Raw genomic sequence first — 20,208 nt, 5'->3', positions numbered from 1 at the left:
AAAATGACAGACAATTGTGCTCTATCTGCCATTTTTAATGTCTAACTTCATAATCAATGGAAACATGCAGTTTAATTTGAATAGTAGTCCAGTCATTTTAAGCCAAAATGGGGGTCAACCTTGAACAAATTTCAACAGAAGCAAACTCAACTGATTTTGTATCCTCAATATGTCATGAGTAAGGGAGAAAAAGTCCAGAAGAATCCCATTAGGGGAAAGTTTCGAAAAAGACCAAAATATAGCCTATTCATTCTTTTTCTTACGTGAATTGGGTAACATTTTTAACCTTTAGATATCACCAAGAAAATTACTGAGTTGATTACTTACATCAAGACAAAAAAAAATGTATTACAAGTTTTTTGAAATTGTTTGTTAACATGGACAAACGGTGCACAATCTAATTACGTATGTGCTAATTGGGTATAGCCAGGTGAAAATGTCTAGTTGAATCTTGTTGACATACAACAGTAAAATACTTGATGTTAAGGTCTGAATGGAACCCATTCAATTAAACTGAATATATAAATAAATTGATACTCCTGCTGCACGGGTTTTCGTTATTATAGTAGATAATATAACAAATAAATAAATATTGATAGGCCTACTTGTTAAAAGGGCTTTGTGTTTCATTTATTAGGCTAGCCTACTGTCCATAATTGAAAAAAAGAATTAACGAATTAACAAATTAATTAAAATGAAACGGTTTTTCTTCATGGAAGTTTTGCATTTGGTGAGCTAATAAAATATTAAAACTCAGTCAAATCAATATTTTGTGTACAGTTATTTAATTATGCCATTCAGTACGGTGGACTCTCTCTCTCGTTCCATCCGCTTCAGGTCGGGGTCCTCATCTGCCTGTCGGGGGTTTATAATCTGAGATAACAACCGGCTGGGTGTACATTATCCCTTACTTAACCTGTTAGTACTTTAGTCTTGATTATTTAATGAATGTTTAAATAACTTTGTCATGAAAACAAGTTATGACAGCCACAGTGTAAAAGATTATATTTAAAAAATGAATTGGAGTAGAAAATTTTATTTATAATTAGATTTAGAAGTTAATGCAAAACCAGCCTTATGTGCAATGTGTTTATTATTATTATTATTATTATATCTAAAAATAAAAAGCAACTGAATTTAATAATTTGGTATCTGTTGTTAATTGTAACCTTTAATATAATAGTAATGTGCAAGTAAGGGCTCCCTATATAGTTTACAGCATTACCTAAGATTAGCTAAAACTTAAATTATAACTGAATTTATTTAAACACAGAGACACATTTGTTAAAAAACAAACAAACAAAAAAAACAGTGTAATAAATAAAAGATTCAGCAATTTTATGTTTAGCACCAGGTGAAACAAACGCTCCAAACGTGTCAGGTGTGAAAACGTCTAAGGCTAGAGTACCAAAATGTGTGACCTCATAACAGTCCATCATCTAATTCATTAATCTAACATTTACTGTCCAAAATGACAAATCGTTATGTATAATGCAGACTGGTCTGAAAATGTTCTTTTGGCTGTGAACGCAAAGTCCAAATGCATTTACACATACGAATACACACATTTGCAGCCATCAGCACATCTATCGGTTATTCATGGCCAGTGATCAAATATCTTGCATCAGCTCGGCCTCTGGGTGAGTGTCTTTCATTCTACCATGCTAATTCATTTACCAAGCAACGTCACACGCGCACACACTCGATGAGCTGGGCTTCACTGTGGCATTCCCTCCTATAAAAGCCTCTGATCGGTTTGCCATCTCTTTACACGCAACAGCTATTTTCCTAGCTCAGCTGTCATGGTATCATGTGAGGGGTGGAATCGGGAACCATGGGGAACTAAGATGACCCATGAGGGAGGTGTGCAAAATTCAAGCCCCCATCAAAATGCTAATGCCAAGATGTTGCTGATAAAGTAAATAATGTAAAAAGCCATTATTAAACACTACGTGAAAGCAGATAATATGATAAAATTATTTAAAATTGACCGTCTAATGAACAAAACCAAAGCCACTTCATCTTGGTAATGCCCCAGGCAGCGGTTTTCCAGTCACACATCTCCTGTCTGCTTCAATGGAGAAAAACTGCAGGCTAAGCTTAGAGTTCAGCAAAGGTATTTCAATTAAATCTGACACGCACAAAAAATGTATAGCTTCTTTAGCTCAAATTGTGCTAAAAAGCTGTATTTCCTCAGGTTGGTCTAGCTAATGTGCATGCGTGTCTCTTTTAACTGAAAGGTGGATCTCTTATTTAGAGGTCTTCCACTTGGATCCGAAAACCGGAGGTCCAACCCGAGACCCGAGCAGGTCCAAGGTTATTATAGTTTTGCATTTTTAAATGAGTTTTTGTTTTAATATAATTTAAGAATTAACTTCCTATAAATTTCAGTTTAGTTTTCGTTAGTTTCATTAATGGTTTTGTTAGTTTTAGTTTAGTTTTTATTTTGTGAATATTTCTATTTAGTTTTAGTTAATCAGTCAGAGTTAACAAAACACTTCCAGTTAAAGACATTTCATTTCAGCAAAGTTTAATGTTTGCAGTTTACAGTTAACTCTTGTGCAAACCTCTCAATATTAAAAAATGTAATAATTGTTTGAGATTGAACAAAGCAGCAAACAAATGCAACTTAAAAGTAAAAATTATTCATTCATACTCATTCATATTAAAGATGAAACGTGGTGTATAAGAAAAAATAATAAAACATGCGTATGATTATTATGATTTTGCTTTTTGTCTATTACATCTTTTAATATAATATACTGATAGTTATACTCATATTCATGTGTTCTATTCAGACCAGACATTTAGTTTACTTCTACTCTGACAAATGTACGTCTATTTACGGGTTAGTAGACATGCTATTTGTTTTTTCCGTTTTCTGCTCAGTGTGGTGTCCTGTCTATTACACGTGTTATCTTGTTTAGTTTCACATGAGATGGTTATCTTATTAATCTTATCTGTATTTGCTGTATTTACAGGCTTTGAAAAAGCGAGACGCGGGCAGTGGAATGTGTAAAAAGCGCAAGGTCTCGAGACACATATTTTAAAAGTTGAACTTATTTTAACTTGAGTGCCTCGTTTTTAGAACATCGTGTCATGCACGAGACGCTGCAAAAGACGGCGTTGAAAAATAAAGTAGCGCAGTGGAATGGAAAAACGTGATTTCAGTTAGTTTTCAGTAACTGTTGTTAGTTTCGTTTAGTTTTGTGTAAAAAAAATCTATTTTATTTCAGTTTACGAAAATGTTTTTTTGACCAATAGTTTTAGTCTTAGTTTCAGTTTTCGTTTACGAAAATAAGGTTCACGTCCAAAACCTTGAAGAGTGCCTCGGACAATGGTCGAGTATAATATTAGTATTGGTAGCCTCTGGTCTTGGGTAATTTTAAATAAATGTGCTTTTACTGAATGGACCCGAGAAGACCCAGATTCTTAAAAAAAAAAAAGTACTTTCCATTTCACAATACACTGAGGGGCAAATAGTATCTACCACTATTTAAGTAAACATAGCATCTAACACTATATAAACTTTAGCCTGAATCCTCTGCCTAAAAAAAGTTAGTATATTTTGATAGTTACTACATAAAATATGTCAGAATATTATCAAAAAAGCCAATACAGTTGTTTAGTGCTTCATCTTGTTCATGAGACGCAGGCAAGTCAGCGAGTGAAGGGCATAGATACTGGAAGTAGAACGCAGCCAAGGTTTGGCTGAAAAGCATGACCCTGTCAGTTCCCGCTGGTTGATGGGGGTTCAAATTGTAACAACTGTTTAAATTTCACATGACAGCGATAGTTTGCAGTTTGTTTCACAGCTACATCAAGAGTATGACAGGTCAAAACCCCATGACTTAGAGTAACTGCATTTCATTGCCTCAGCCCTCAGAGGAATATTATAGACTCAGATTAGAGCACAGGAAATGATCGAGGAAGTCCGTCAGCTGCATAGGCTATAGTGGCTATTGGTGTATTTATGACTTAGAGCTGTTTACAGATACAGAAAGAAGCTGAGCATGAAGTTACATGACTTCGGAGTCGGGCTGCCCCAGACTAAAGATTTTTCTAGTTGACTAGTAAGTTGTTCATTTAAGCCATTAGTCGACTAATTGCACGATTATATACATTTAATTACTTAAATATATATTGAGGAGAATACTAAACCATAATGGGCGATTAATATATAAAGGCATAATATAGCCTATTTCGCGCCTCAAGTGATTATTATGAAAAGTGAACAGCATGAGTAAGATAGGATCTTAAGATGAGCAATATATCGGGAGACATGATATATCACGACATATCGTGGATCAGACATGATTTTGACCACTTCATTAAGTTTTGTTTTGTAGAAAACCATGAATATCGTTTTGTATAAATTGTATCTTAATTTTAATCAATGTTTCATCAATCAATTGCCTGGATTTAATAAATAAGAAGCAAATAGGCTATAGCAGACAACATAATCAGGGCATGGAGGTGCCGGCGTGATCACTTACATTGCAGGTAAACAAGCTCGTCTCATAAATGAACCGAAACTCAGTGTATAGGCTACTTGCCTCACAGACATGAGAAATATATCAGACCAGACCAATCTCTGCTTATGTAATCCGAATGAAATGTGCATTTCTCTCTATAGGCGCGTTCACAACACTGCGAAGATCGCGAGTCAGCATTCTCAAATTCTTTGCAGCCGACACTGACACAGAAAATGCTAGTTTATTAATAAACAATTAAAATGTCTCCTTGCTATATTTGACACATTCATAATCATTACTTTTGCCAGTTCTTTGTGGCAAGCTTTTTGCGTGCTCTTGAGTGCGGAGTACTCTGAGTACTCAGCAGTATATATTTAAGTAATTAAATTAATACAAATATGCGATAAGACTAATGGCTAACATGAACAACTACTAATCGACAAGAAAAAACTTCAGTAGGGGGCAAGCCTACTTATTTACACATTTTTGAACCAGCATATCACAAAGGGCATTCTGGGTTGAGCGAGCGGCGCTGAGCAGAATGAGCGAGCAGAGTGGAATATTCAGAAAGGCATTCTCTGCTTTAGAGGAAATATTACCACTCCGGTCACATGCTCTGGTGTGAGACAATGTGTATCTTATTCTGTTGTCTGAGAGTTGATTGACAGCTTTTAGGTGCGTTATTGGCAGCGTCACCCTCTGGTTACATGAACACATCACCACCGCATCAGCAACGAAAACACTGGGATTTTGTTAAGACAATAATCGCACAACCTATTAGATATTCTACAATTAAATCAACTAATCGAATATTCGAAAATCGTGACTCATCCCTACTCCGCAGTATAGTGACCGTGCCTATAGAGAGAAATGCACATTTCATATGGATTACATAAGCATATAGTATTTATTTTCTATTAGAATTGGTTCGTTTAAAAGTAGACATTTCAGGCTTTCCATAGATATATTTCTCATGTCTGTGAGGCAAGTATACGCTACGTGTCATGACCTGTAATTTTCACTTTTCCACGAGAATCAATGTATGTTATGATTGCCTAACGATTATACACTGGCCGGGAAGCCAATATTTAAAAGGTAAGCGTTTGTTTACCCCTGGGTTCGTAAACCAGCCCACGTGCACGCGCACTCAAATACGAGATTTTAATTTCTGCCCCGACTTGACGTCAAGACGGGGCAGGATATACCATATATGGACACCGCAGACCTATGCTGCAGGAAGCCCGCCCTGCCCCTCTCCCCCTCATATTCAGTCGCGAAAGATGCAGAAACGTAGTGCACACGTGAGTTGCTCTGTTGTTGACTGCCAGAATCAACATGTAACTTAAATGTGTTTTCTCTCCCAAGAACGGACCAAGCTGTCAGGGACCAGTGGATTAAATTCATTTTTAATGACGCGGTTCCTACAACCCTTCCCACTGGCTTAACGTTACGTGTCTGTGCTAATCATTTTACGCCGGAATCGTTCACAAATTTGAATGTCTAAAAAACCACAACGTGAAACAAGGCAAAAACACCACATGATAGCAAACGTTGATCTCAATAACCACTGTAAGCTGATAAAAAAAAGTAACTACATCTCCGTTAATGTAATCTACATTAAATAAAAGGTATAATGTATGTCTCAGTCAAAATGATTGTCTTTACCATTCAGAGACATCTTGATGTAGACGTCCTTCCATCGACTCTACATATTCCCTTTCCAGCTCAGGTTCAGAGTCTGGCTCGTGCATTTAAGGCTGAATTCCGTAGGTCGCGGCCAGGTCGGGTTCATTCACAACTTGCGCCATGATGTCATTTTGGAATGATATGCTGAAGTTACCTGCGGTGCAGGTGCCTCTCTCTATGGCTCTGCTGCGGTGTCAACCCCCCTCCTTCCTGCCACCAATCAACGTGCCCCTCATTTGCATTATTAAAATGACCGTCCACGACAGCCAAAATATCGCATCAGATCTCGCGAGACAATAATGCCTTCAGAAATAAGGGTCAGAGGAGCTCTGTGTTTATTTTTTTTCCACTTTTCTTTTTTAGAAGGGCCTGAAAGACTATAATAGAGCGTGGGTATCCAAGGTAATACTAGGTTATGACTCCTTTCAAATTAATTTATGTGACACGCTTTAGTTCACAGTGTTTAGAAAGCGCATCCTGTTTGTTTTCTTTAATTCACAAAGGCACAACATTTTCTTGTTATTGTGAGTTAATACCCTTTACAGTTGATTGAACTCTTATCTGTATGACCAAAAATGACGTAGTAGTATTTTAAGTTGTTTCCACTGTTGTCAGGAAAAAATGCAAGTGAGCGTGTCATGCAGTAAAGATCGCTATATTTTGGCTTCCACAAGCCATGACCATGGCATCCACTATCCAGTGGGCCATCCTCTGCTTAGACACAGCCTTTCCCTTCTGCCGGCCTCCATAACAGACAAAGAGCTGGTCTGGATTCCTGAAGCTCTGCGTTCTGTCCACATACCGGCACAAAGCACGGACAGGACAAAGCAAAGCAATGGCTGGGTCTGCCTCCTCCAGGGGCAGCGCTTGCAGGTTCACCACCTGGTCCCCGAAAGGAGTGGTGGTAACCTTAGGCACATATCTGGGCCGGGGTCTCAGAAAAACATAAGAGTAGGCCGGCCCGAATTCCAGGTACGATTTGTTGACCGAAAATGCTTGCAAGTCTCCTACCCTCTTGATGGAAGCCAGTGCAGCCCGGAGCACTGTCTTCATTTTTCAGGATTTTCAGCTCAGTTGACCACAGCGGTTCGAAGGGGGCTCTCCGTAATGCTGTCAGCACCAAAGAGAGATCCCAAGAGGGTATGGGGTGAGAGGGAGGAGGATTTAGCCTTCTCACACCCCTCAGGAACGTGATGATCAGTTCGTGCTTCCCCACAGATTTACCATATATTGGAAGATGATGTGCGGCAATAGCGGCAACATACACTTTCAGGGTGGTAGCAGACAGCCTTTTCTCCAACCCTTTTTTTTTTTTTTTTACCCTTCCTGCAGGAAGGAAAGCACAGTTCTGATCGGGGATCTCCGGGGGTCTTTCCAGTGAGAAGTATGCCACTCAATGAACAGGTTCCACTTCAGAGCGTAAGCACGCCTCGTAGACGGTGCTCTCGCCAAAGTGATGGTGTCTACGACCACCTGGGGTAGATCACCGAAGTCCTCCGCATCCCGTCTAGAGACCTCACGTGGAGGTTCCAGAGGTCTGGAGTGTCACAGGGTGCAATTGGTACAAAGGGTCCCAAAGTGTGCCAAGAAACTATCCACAACACCATTACACCAGCAGCAACCTGAAACGTTGATACAAGGCACGATGGATCCATGCCTTCATGTTGTTTACACCAAATTCTGACCCTACACATCTGTATGTCACAGCAGAAATCGAGACTAATCGGACCAGGCAACGTTTTTCCAATCTTCCATTGTACAATTTTGGTGAGCCTGTGCAAATTGTAGCCTCAGTTTCCTGTTCTTATCTGACAGGAGTGGCACACGGTGTTGTCTTCTGCTGCTGTAGCTCGTCTGCTTCAAGGTTCGACTTGTTGTGCATTCAGAGATGCTCTTCTGCAGACCTCAGCAGATCATCTTCCTGCCATGCAATTGGCTGATTAGATATTTGCATTAACGAGCAGTTGAACTGGTGTTAAGCAATAAAGTGGCCAGTGAGTGTATGTATGTACACATTAGGAGTAGAGGGTAGTGAACACACTGCAAACTGTGGACACACACCTGTGGCGCCAGGGGAGTGATTGGAGGTTAGATACCTTGCTCATTTCCTGCCGGTATTGAACCCGCAACCTTCGGGTCACGACTGCCCCACGACTGCCCCAATGTTACTGACAGCCTCCATGACCTTTATTCTCTTGTCTTCTCACCAATTTTCTCATCAATTCACCCTGTTTTGATAATGTCACTGTTGTGCCGTACTTTCTCCACTTGTTGATGACTGTCTTCACGGTGTTCCATGGTATGCTGTTTTGTAGCCACATGCCACAAATCACAGCCACATGCCCAGTTATAACAGGGTGTGCATACTTATGCAGCTAGGATATTGTAAGTTTGTATTTTTTCTCAGAAATGTGTCACTTTGGTTTTCAGTGGTTCCATCAGTGTGATTTCATCTATCACACGACATTAAAGAGCATCAAAACATTCAGGGGCAGATTTACTAAACAGGGTAAATTAGCTTGAGAGCGCAATTCCAAAACAGTGCCGATGGGAGTGGAAAGTTCTGGGCGTGATCTAAATTAAAGAACACAGGCACAGTCGAATAATTTCCATAATGACCAACGCAATCTACCAGGTAGCATATGGTGTAAGACATGCTTTTTTTGGCGGAAAATAATGGCGCAAAGACCAATACATTGATGAGCGCAAACCTTAGTAAATCACCTTACATGATTCATTTAAATACTCCCCTCCATATTTTGCACCTGAAAGGGAAACAAATGCATATGCAATAAGGTCAGCTGCAAAAATAACTGTCCACACCTTTTCAGCGCAAATTTTTCACTGCATGTCTTTAATAAATCCTGTTTAATAAATCCTTTTATAAAAGTAGTTTTTTTAATGCCAAAAGAGGGTTTGCGCTGGCGCAAGCTGTTAGTAAATCTGGCCCTTATTGTTTGAATTTTGTTATAAAATTGACAGAATTTGAAAGCTGACACTTAGTTTCATATCAGAAGTAACAAAGCACAGAGCTTATTGCGATTATTGGATCATAGCCGTGATCAAATAAATTTTAGTTACGTTTTTTTGTTCATGCATCAACTGAAAACAGGAAGATCGATTAAAAACGACAAATCGATATTGTCAACCCAGCCCTAGCATCCACACATCTTTACTGTACCTGTTGTAGCCTATTAACATTGTGTGCACGAACCAGACATTGACATGTAGTGTATGGACTGCATCACGATGACCGATTCAGTTCTAAGCTTCAGAAAGCTTTTAACCTTTTTGGACTACTTCATGTAAATCACAGGCCTAGCGCCGATGAGTCTGGATCAAATTGCCCCAATGTCACTTAAGTGGCCTGGCAGAGGCTAAACAGAAACACCTCGAAGCTCCTTCGTGAGGTTCAAAAAGATCTTAATCAACTCCACCTCCCTCCCATAGCAGGAACGAAAGGCCATGTGGCATGGACATGAGAAATGCAGTCAATATAAATATACACAGACATTTTTTCCATTTAACTCATAATTAAGACATCCCAGAATGTATATGATATATTCATGCGTGTACATATGTCCCCTACCTTATATTAGCCTAGTTGCGACTTTTTAGTTGTGTTAGTTAAACTAAGTGCTTATATTCAAGTGTGAGAAAGTATCTCTACTTTTATTTCTTCCAGCCATACCTTCCTTGGTATCGAAATACTCCCCATCCTTTGGAGTAAAAATGACCAATTCTGACACCATCATAAAACATGCAAATTAGGCTGTCAGAAGGAGACGGTCATTTCACCCAAAATAAGAACGCCTCAGGCTCATGAACAACGCAACGAGGATCTACACACACACACACACACACACACACACACACACACACACACACACACACACACACACACACACACACACACACACACACACACACACACACACACCCATTCTTGCTCAGCACCAAAGATCCATGCTAGTATTATTTCTAGTGATATTTGCCATTCTTTGATCTTCTCGCTCTATCTTTCTCTACTTCTCGTTATTCTGTATATATGTATTCTTTGTTTAAGTATAGTCGTATGTATTTGTATTTCATTTATTAAAAACCATTATACGCTTGATTGTCTCTGTTGCTGCTCATCGATCAGTCACTTAAATGTTTGATCTTTAGCTACAAGCTTTTATACTGTTGAGTACTTTAGTTAGTAATCTAATAGAACAGAAAAGTTATTCTTCATGACCAGAAGAATAACCTTTTCTGAGAGTTGATAAGAAGAAGAATCTTTCTTGAGAGTTGATAAGAAGATCGTACTGTTGGACGAACAGATTAATCGATGTGAAATTAAATATGTTAAAAGTTATTCTGAAAACCTATCCTATTTATATATTCATAATTAATTATAATCCGTTGTAATTAACTATCCATATATATATTATTCTTTTTTTTTTATAGGTACAAATACATGGGATATGTATTCCCTTTTTTGGGCAATTTAAATATTTAGGCAATAATTGATCATAACGAGTTATGATTATATATATAATTTATATATATATATATAAAAAAAAAATATATATATATAATCATAACTCGTGTGTATATATATATTTTTTTTTCTTTTGAGCTAATTTGCTACAGACAAAATCAAAACGCATCATCAGAAAGCATCAATTTTGGTCAATGATTTTGGCCCTTCAAAACTGCTTTAGCCAAAACCGAAAATTCATTTTCAGCTGAATAAATTTCAGTGCTTCACTGCTCAAAATAACTTTAATTAATAATAAAAGATTCTCTGTTGTTTGACTGTTGAATTTCTTTTCAATTCTGTAAATTCTTCTTCCTGTCATTCCAGTTCAACATCCTTTCTGATGTGGTCAATTACAATATCAAATTCAGAATTTTGCCCAACCCTGGTCAAGAAAGACTGAAACTCACTCTCTGGCTGTTTCTCATTGGGTGTGATGGAGCGTACAAAGTCCTGTGGCGTCATGTACACCTCGGCATCTCCGTGCTCACTGATGATCTTCAGGGTGGCAAAGTAGCGAAATATCTTGTCTGGGGTGGAGTAAGCTCTGATCCGGTTCTCATACTCCATCACCTGTATCAAACAAACAGAAAAACACACTTAGCAAACACAGAAAATATCAATTCTGGGAACTACTTCATTTTTTCCTTTTGTCTTAATTTTCAACTAAATAAACTACATTTTTACCAGGGTGACAGCATTTCAGGTGTTTTTATAGTAACATGCAACTTTATCCAAGTAGCTTTATGGCACAACCAAATGCTATAATGCCATTTTCATCAAACTGTATTGTTGTGCTGCGTTTACCCATGTCCAGTTTCTCTCATATAGGATTGGAATGATTCATAATAATGAATGAATTTGAATCAAAATTCAGTTGTTGTGGCGCAAGTACTTTGCTTTTTTTTTTTTACTCGAATTAATTTGGGAAAGAAACCACTGTGTGTTGCTGCTGTGGCTTTGTTTGTAACTATTCTCATTGTCAAGATAAAGCAAAAACAGACAATATTGTGTCGAAAATTTAAGTAATTTAATATTAACTTCTTGTTTACTGAATTGTTGTATAGTCAATTTCACATTTAAACATGAAAATGCACCCATAAATGTGAAAATGATCCACACTCATGGGTCTATATACAAGCAATAGTATGCATTTTTGAGGAATGTATAGGTGTGCATGCAGCATGGGGCCCCAAAGCGTTAAAGCCCCAGGGCCTCTGATTGAGTTAATGCAGCCCTGTTGTTTTCGGTGCAAGGGCGGGACATCTTGTCACTCACAAGATCACAGCAATAGCAATACACAACGATCCAACGTTATGAGTTATGAGTCAAAAACAGCCTAAAAGTAATTCATAGCCTGAAGCGACATGGCATACACAACTGAAAAATCATCCATTGCAGGTTGGCTATTGAACAAAGTAAAACTGTATAGCAGCATTTCCACCGCAGGGACTTTCCCCAGGAACAAGGGACTTTGGGGTGTTACTCCGTGTGTTTCGACCGCAGGAAACAGGGTCTAAACGAAGTTCCGGGTAAAAATATCCCGCTCAGAATGTCTCTGCTTGCGAGGTAGAACTTTTGCAGGAAGTTCAGGAACTTTCGGGGGTGGGACTTGGGTGCTGAACATGCTAATTGGTTGGTTGGTTGGTTGGTTGGTTGGTTGGGGGGGGGTTCCTGGGACAAATTGTTTCAGGTAATTGCAGTGGAAACGCGGTAATTTAAATATGTGAATAAATATTTCAGATACATAAACTGGACGTTTTCAGACTACATTTATTAACAGCGTAACGTGATCAATCACCTTGGACAGACTGACAAATTGAATTGAACGGATTGCTGTGGACTCTGGGCTTATTATCAATGATATGAAACACAATATATTTTTCTCTAATGCCACTTTTGTGTGATGTCTATTAAATGATTTTTTGGCCTCAATAATGTGATTAAACTATCGTAATTTGGGGATATTTATTCAGCATATCATGTAACTCATTCCATTAAAATGTTTAATTGATTGACAGCCATTAATGGAGACAAATTAACTGTTAAATAAGAGCAATTACTGCAGTTTGTGTCTCTTAGTGTGTTGGATATGTCTGTATTTTTCATCAAAGATCATCAAAATGAGTAGTAATAGAGGTCAGTTTTATCATTCTCATCCAGCCTTTGTTGATGTTTTCTTTTCCTCTATCTGGCCATCTTTAGCAAATGCCCATTTTGCGACTCATTATGCAGCCTACTGTATGCTAATTTACGCAATTTCTATGCTAATTGATTGTCAGTTTGCATGCTGCTATTAGACAAGAGAAGTGATTGTAATTGCAAGATGAAATGATGAGGATTTGGAGTTCAGGATCCTGCCTGAATGCATGATGTGCAGTAAGTGATGTTTGTAATGTGAAACTGTACTTGTCAAACACTGAGATTCAAGAGGTCACTGCGCGCTACAGCTTATTTTTAATTTTTAGTTTATACTTGTGTCAGATCATAGACATACTTGGTCATTGCATTGTGCCTCACCGTTATTTCAAGATTTTGCACCATAAGTATTGTATTTTTAACACGCCATGTCAAGCTAAAAATATAAAAATTTCAAGTTCTAAAAACACATTCAGAGACCTTTGCCTTTATTCAGTTGCACTCAGTTTTGCTGTGAACACACTCCAATTATAAAGGTTGAGTGATGTTGACTTTCTTATTTCTTTGAAACAAAAAAGATATTTAGAAAATTGTGTTTTTTTTTTTTTTCATATAATAAAATTTAAAGGGGTCCAGTGGTGTTTTGGAGCCCATTGACTTTCATTACAAAAATAGTCAAAACATTCCCAAAATATCTTCTGTATTCTGCAGAAAAAAGTTATACAGGTTTGGAATGGCATACAGGGCTCTTTTCAAATTTTACGTGAATTCATATTCAACAGATTTTGCATACGATATATAGGGAACTACACATAATAACATTTGCTATTAATTTGCTCACACAAATTTGATAAAAAAAAACAAGAAATGCACTGACTGAATTATTATGACAAAGTCTGCAAAGCAACTCTAAGGTGATTTACAAAAAAAAACTAAACAAAAAAAACTAAAACCTGAACTACACTTTCCTGTTGCTGCCTTGCAAGTACTGATATTTCCTTCAGAAAATGCAAATGTAGTTTTTCTTTTAAAGTGATCTTGATACTTGGTTCTGAAATATTAAAGCTCACAATTACATGAGTTGGCATAAGAGAATTTAATTTAATATCATAAAATAAACCCTCTTCCAGCACGTGAGCGATTGCTGTGTGACCATCTGTCTTGCACATAAGAAGCCCTAACAATAAAAGAAAAAGCTGCAAACTGATCCAGGCAGAAATTGAAGGCGACGGTTCAGATGTCTATGATAATAATAATAGGACAACGCATGTTGTCTTTTTAATGAGAGCAACTGTACACAACATTCACAAAGGTCACTCTTTGCATCACTAACTGCCATCTCCATGACATCGTTCATACAGAAAGAGGCTTGTTTGTGTTTGTGTTTGTGTGTGTGTGTGTGTGTGTGTGTGTGTGTGTGTGTGTGTGTGTGTGTGTGTGTGTGTGTGTGTGCGTGTACAGGTTTGGCTATACTTGTGACAGCCAAATGTCCTCATTTATCTATTGAAACATTATGACTGACTATCGAGGACATTTTACTGGTCCTGGCACCAACAGTGGGCTGGCAGTGATTCCAGCTGACATTGGCACACCAAGAAAGGGTGGAGACAAAGTACACACAAGTACCAAAGCAAGGACATACCTAGAGGCATACATCACACACACATAAACATAAAAAACACTTTCCTTGATCTTTTGAGAGCTCACTGTGCTATAAAACACCGTCTATCTCAAACCTATGCCTTGCTAAGGAAATGGAATCACATAAGTGATTGCAAACCCTCTACCAAAGAAGCTACATAATGCATCATCCAAATAGTATTAAGTGTCAAGGATACATGTGTTGCGGTTTTAAAAAAATTGGTTAAAACAAGGTATCTTAGGAGCATAATTATGGAGGCTGTAGGGTATTGCTAAACAGCAGTAGAACTAACAATAAAATGCTGCCAAACTTCATGCCGTTTCTGGTTGTGTAGCACCCACTGCTCTGCAGTTCCTCCTGAACGATTCCAACATAAGAAACAAACGGCTGAAGTTTATTTTTTACAAGTTGCGTGATCATTTTAGTCTGATTATTTTATGAATCTGTGATGATGTAATACTACCATTGTAAAGAGGAATTATTATTTGTATGGCGACTTGCAAGAGCTGTTCCTCATTTCATATGCAAAAAGGGAATTTACTGTACATATGGGTCATTGACGAATAAGGTTTTTAAAAGTGTAAAAAAATAGAATGGAGATATAACTATATTTGAAACCATTTTTTAGTTTACCTAGGTGTTAACAATACGATTTTGTGGTTTGTACAATCAATTAACACTGTTTTTGTCATTTTTTACAAGATGGACAAAATTTGTCACCAAAAAAGTCATTCGGTTTAACCATGAATATATCTAAAATTATTAATTTGCAGATAATTATTCATGAAAAAAACTGATTTGACATTGATGTTGAGATAGTATATAGTGTGTACCACAGAAGAAATATTAAATAAAATTATCACTGATCTCATAAATATAATAATTTTATTGGACTACTCTAAACACTCCAACATATTCAAGTAAAACATTGCACAGGGAAAGGAGAAAAGGGGACGTGTAAAAAAAAAGAAAAAAAAAGCCTTATCTGCTTTATATTTGTAGTTCCTTTAGTTATTAAAAACAATATTATTCCATTTAAATATTTACTATATCGGTTTTACCGAATGACCAAGGCCGGTTATACCGAATGACCATGTCTGCTGCCCTTGACATTATGTCCCATTATGGAAGATATCCCTCTCTGTTTTGGTTGCTAGGGTGCTCTTAATGGTTGCTAGGGAGTGGTTTGACAGCTTCACACTGATCCTGAGAGACTAATTGGTTGCCTGAGTAAAATTAGCCCACCTCCTTGTCTCTATGACACTGTGCTGCAAAGATATCCTTCTGGGCCTTTTATAATGGCAGTCTATGTAAACAGTTACTAGGGTGCTCTTAATGGTCGCTAGGGTGTGGCTTAATAGCTTCATGATGATCTTGAAAGACTGATTGATTGATTGATTGCCTGAGTAAAATGAGCCCACCCCCTTGTCTCTATGACACTGTGCTGCAAAATTATGTTCAATACAAAATCCCTATGCAGTTTACCATAGTAGGATAAACACGCACGATCCAGGTTTTTTGGGCATTCCCTTCACCATAGTATGTCTATGGGGTACTTGCAGGCACCTATATTATTGAATACAATAATCTAAATTATAAAAACAAATGATACCTTTCCCTTCTTTTGGCGAGCATCTGTTCTTTTTTAACGGGATCAGCATTGATCCTTGCCCAGAAGTGATATAATTATAAATCTATAAAAAGGTCAAAATTCTGTCAAAATTATTTTTTACATTTTATAATATTATACTCTGCACATTTTCTATTAATAAAATTTTGTATTTATTTATTCCAGATATGTACAAATATGACCAACATACATTGCTGTCATTCGATACAACCAGTAAGTCATTCGTTATAACCAAAATTTTGGTTTAACCGAATGACTCTTTTGGTTATAACGAATGACAAAATCTTCATTCAGTGCTAACAGGCTGATATCTAGCTGCCTAGCTTGTTAGTTAGCTAGCTAGCTACCAAAAGGACAATACAACATTTTATATTTAGTAAAAGTTTTTAAAATATTACAACATTATCCATGTTTTATAGCGGTTGTACCGAATGACCTGATATTTGGGGACATGTGTATGAGCAAGTGAAAACATGAATTTTTCTAATAGTTAAGAGAGAGTTAATTACTTTGCTTCACAACCATGCGGTCCTTTGCAGGTGTCTGAATGATGTCACATCCTGTCACATAATATTGACCACATGACTTGATCCAAAATGGAGCCCTTTATATTGGTTACTCTGAATGACATCAATGAAAATCATTTTTCCGGACATTCTTTCTCATAACAAAGCAACGACTTCTACAGATAATTTTAATACCATTTTGCACTATGTTGATATATAATGTTACAAAATCATGCCAGAATAAAAAATATATAAATGTATTAAATTTTAAGATATTTTAATCACAAATGAAATTGCTGTATTGGCCTTCGGACGGTTAAACCGAATGACCTTTTGACACTTCAAAATCTTTGAAATACCTTTATATGTAGTAAAATATAATTTAAACCTTTTGGATTCAGTAAAAGAGATCAAGTTGTACTACCTTACATACTTTGGATGTTATATATTTGTTTTTTTATTATTATTAAGGCCTTTGGACAAAAAAAATGACCCGTCACGTCATTGACCCATATACGTCTTAAAGTGTATAGCAAAAGGGTGCAAAATGGTCTTGTAAAACTCAACTATGTTTTTGTTACGGTGTATTTTATAAATATAATTTATAGCACCCCCTATATGATACCCCTGCATACACACAATCCTTTATTTATTTTAATTAGTTTATTCATGTCATTTCTGATATATTTTATATTCATTATGATTTTTTTTTTCTACTTTGCTGTTTTGTTGTTTTTGCACTGTGGGACGAGAAACTAGAGAAAAACATTTCACAACATTACATCACATGCAAAAATAAAGAACCTTGAACTCTATATTTATACAACCCCTCTAAAAATGTGATCCTGTGGTCCTCTGCATAATCAGAAAAACTCAAATGTGTAATTTAAACACCAAACGCCAAGTTTTCAAATAGGTTTCTTGACCTATTGCATATCTAACAGATGCCCCTGAAACAACCTCCTGACATTGGAATCAATGTTGCTGTGTCAGGCAGGTCAGATCCTCAAAGAAACAGAGTAATGTTTTGATAGAACCACGAAAACACAATGTAATTTCGGGAGAATCAATCTAAGATTGGTTTACTGAACGCCATCTATGAATATCTATGGATAAAAACACTATAGCCTTTCATAATGTCAACATAATGTGATACAACTGGAAAAATGCATGCATCTGAATGCATTAATCTCCATTATTATTTTTCTGTCGGCTGTTAATGGAGCCATGGCCCAAACTTTAATTAGGACAAAGGAAAATATCCATTACAGAAAACATCAATTCAGCTAAAGATTAAAAGTTCATCTCAAACAAAGCATCAAACTTGAGAAGACTTTAAATCTGTGCAGAATGTGACGAGACATCCATTATCAGCAAAAATTTAGATACGCGCACTAAATGGATCGATACTCCTTCGGAAAGACATGGTTCAACTTTGAAACTGATTCAAAGAAAATGGGAGTTTTGAGTGAGACGTATTTTGGGACAGGGATGGAGGAGAGGAAAGGGATGAGATAGAATGATTGGCACTCGTCAAAAAGCATTTGCTTATTAGTTTTTTCTTATAATATTCCAATTTCAGAGTCCTTTAAGAAGATTACCAATATGACACTTTAAAATGAATCGGATTTTGATGGGAACATTCAAAATGACCCAGATAAGACTGAAAACTCACCAAAACACAACACAAAGCGCATGTCAAAAAATAAACAGAGGTCCTCATTTATGAAATAAGCGTGGAATTCATTTCAGCAGAAATCACGCATAAAACTATTAGAACAATTTGTTTTATAAGGGGTGGGCAGTTTGAACAAAATCTTAGTATTAAGGTATTTATGTTGGAATTAAAAAAATTATAATATTCCATACATTTTTATGAGTGGTCACAGGTCAGCCTCCTTATACTCTCTTTGCACCTGTGCAAATATGGCTACGACTAGGGCTGTGTGATTAATCGTAATAAAATTGTGATGTGAGCATGTGCGATTTCTAAACCTCTTTGTATAAATCTAGTGCGAGAACAGAACAGAGCTGGTTTACTGTTACGACTTGGAAGAAAGCACAGAAACAGGTAAGGTAAAATCGGGGCAGAAAAAGGACTTGGCCAACAAACAAAAAAACAAAAAAATCTAAATCCATGGTTTGGGAATATTTTGAATACAGGAGAGATGATGTAAGTAAATTTGCAAGACCTGTCAAACTATAGCTGTGGCAAAACAGAGTAGGGGACATTAACACAAAAAGTGTTTTTGCAGTTGAAAACACAAGATACATGTCTAGAAATTAGCTTTTTAAAAGTTGAACTTGTTTTTACCTTGAGCACCGCAAAGGATACAGTGTCATGCGTGAGATGTGCAATGGTAAAAGACGTCCGTCTAGTGTGTGTTTACTTAGAAAAACAATGGCACATTTCGTACCAAGGGCCGGATTCACGAAAATCTTCTTAAGAAAGAAGTTAAGTAAATTCTTAAGATAAATTCTAAGAAGTTTGTAAGAATGTTGGTAAGAAGGACCAGCTGACCTTCACAGACCACATTTCAAAGACAGCTCGATCATGCAGGTTTGCACTGCACAACATCAGGAAGATCAGGCCTTTCCTAACTGAGCATTCAACACAACTTCTCGTCCAGGCCCTGGTCATATCTAGGCTTGATTACTGCAATGCTCTTCTGGCTGGACTTCCATCATGTGCAACTAAACCTCTACAAATGATTCAGAATGCTGCAGCTCGTCTTGTCTTCAACGAGCCAAAAAGGGCCCACGTCACTCCTCTGTTCATCTCTCTGCACTGGCTACCACTCGCTGCTCGCATCAAGATCAAAGCATTGACGCTTGCTTACAGATCTATCACAGGCTCAGCTCCCTCCTACTTTCACTCACTCCTACGAGTCTACATCCCTACCAGAGGTCTACGATCGGTCAATGAGCGACGGCTCGTGGTTCCATCACAGAAAGCCACAAAATCACTTTCCAGAACATTCTCATTCATGGTTTCATGCTGGTGGAATGCTCTCCCCACCGGCATCCGGAATGCAGAATCCCTGACAACATTCAAAAGACAACTGAAAACTCATATCTTCCGTGAGCACTTAACCTCACACAAAATCCTTTCCTATTATAATCCTCCTTTATCGGGCTTATGCTACTCTGAACAATTAATGCCTGACCTTTGTATTTTGAGCACTTCTTTCGTTGTTTTTGCCTCTTCACGATGACTCGCTTAACTTAGTCCTAAATTGTAAGTCGCTTTGACAAAAGCGTCTGCTAAATGACTAAATGTTAATGTAAAATGTTCCTAAGTGCAATTCGTAAAAAAATCCTATAAGTTCTCAAATATTTTCTTAAGAAAATGACAGGCTTTGGTGGTGTTTGATTGAAAAAAGCGTATTGCTGAAGACTCGCTGACTGAAAAACACTTCAACGCCCGTCTTTTTGCACTGCCTGTAGATTACTGTAGATATCATAATAAGTGTGCAGACTATTTTCGTCGCGACTGGTTTCGCAGGAGGCAAAGTGTTTTTAATGCACCGTGTCAAGTTAAAATAGTTATTCTATAAGAGCCAGTCTCAAGGAGATGCTATTATAAGGAGATAATATCATTTTTAGCT

At 37.3% G+C, this 20,208-nt stretch overlaps 1 protein-coding gene across 3 annotated transcripts in view; it reads right to left on the bottom strand.

The window, feature by feature from the left end:
- The window catches only part of micu1 (mitochondrial calcium uptake 1), a 94,577-nt gene that overhangs the window by 46,890 nt on the left and 27,479 nt on the right, over positions 1–20,208 (bottom strand). For all 3 annotated transcript variants that reach the window (XM_082154503.1, XM_082154502.1, XM_082154504.1), the window contains exon 4: positions 11,094–11,256. In XM_082154503.1, coding sequence (XP_082010629.1) covers positions 11,094–11,256 — 163 coding nt within the window. The remainder of the gene's footprint in view (positions 1–11,093; positions 11,257–20,208) is intronic.

Source organism: Leuciscus leuciscus (genome assembly GCF_965113295.1).
Source record: "Leuciscus leuciscus genome assembly, chromosome: 22".
NCBI lineage: Eukaryota > Metazoa > Chordata > Actinopteri > Cypriniformes > Leuciscidae > Leuciscus > Leuciscus leuciscus.
This window is presented reverse-complemented; position numbering and strand designations above follow the sequence as displayed.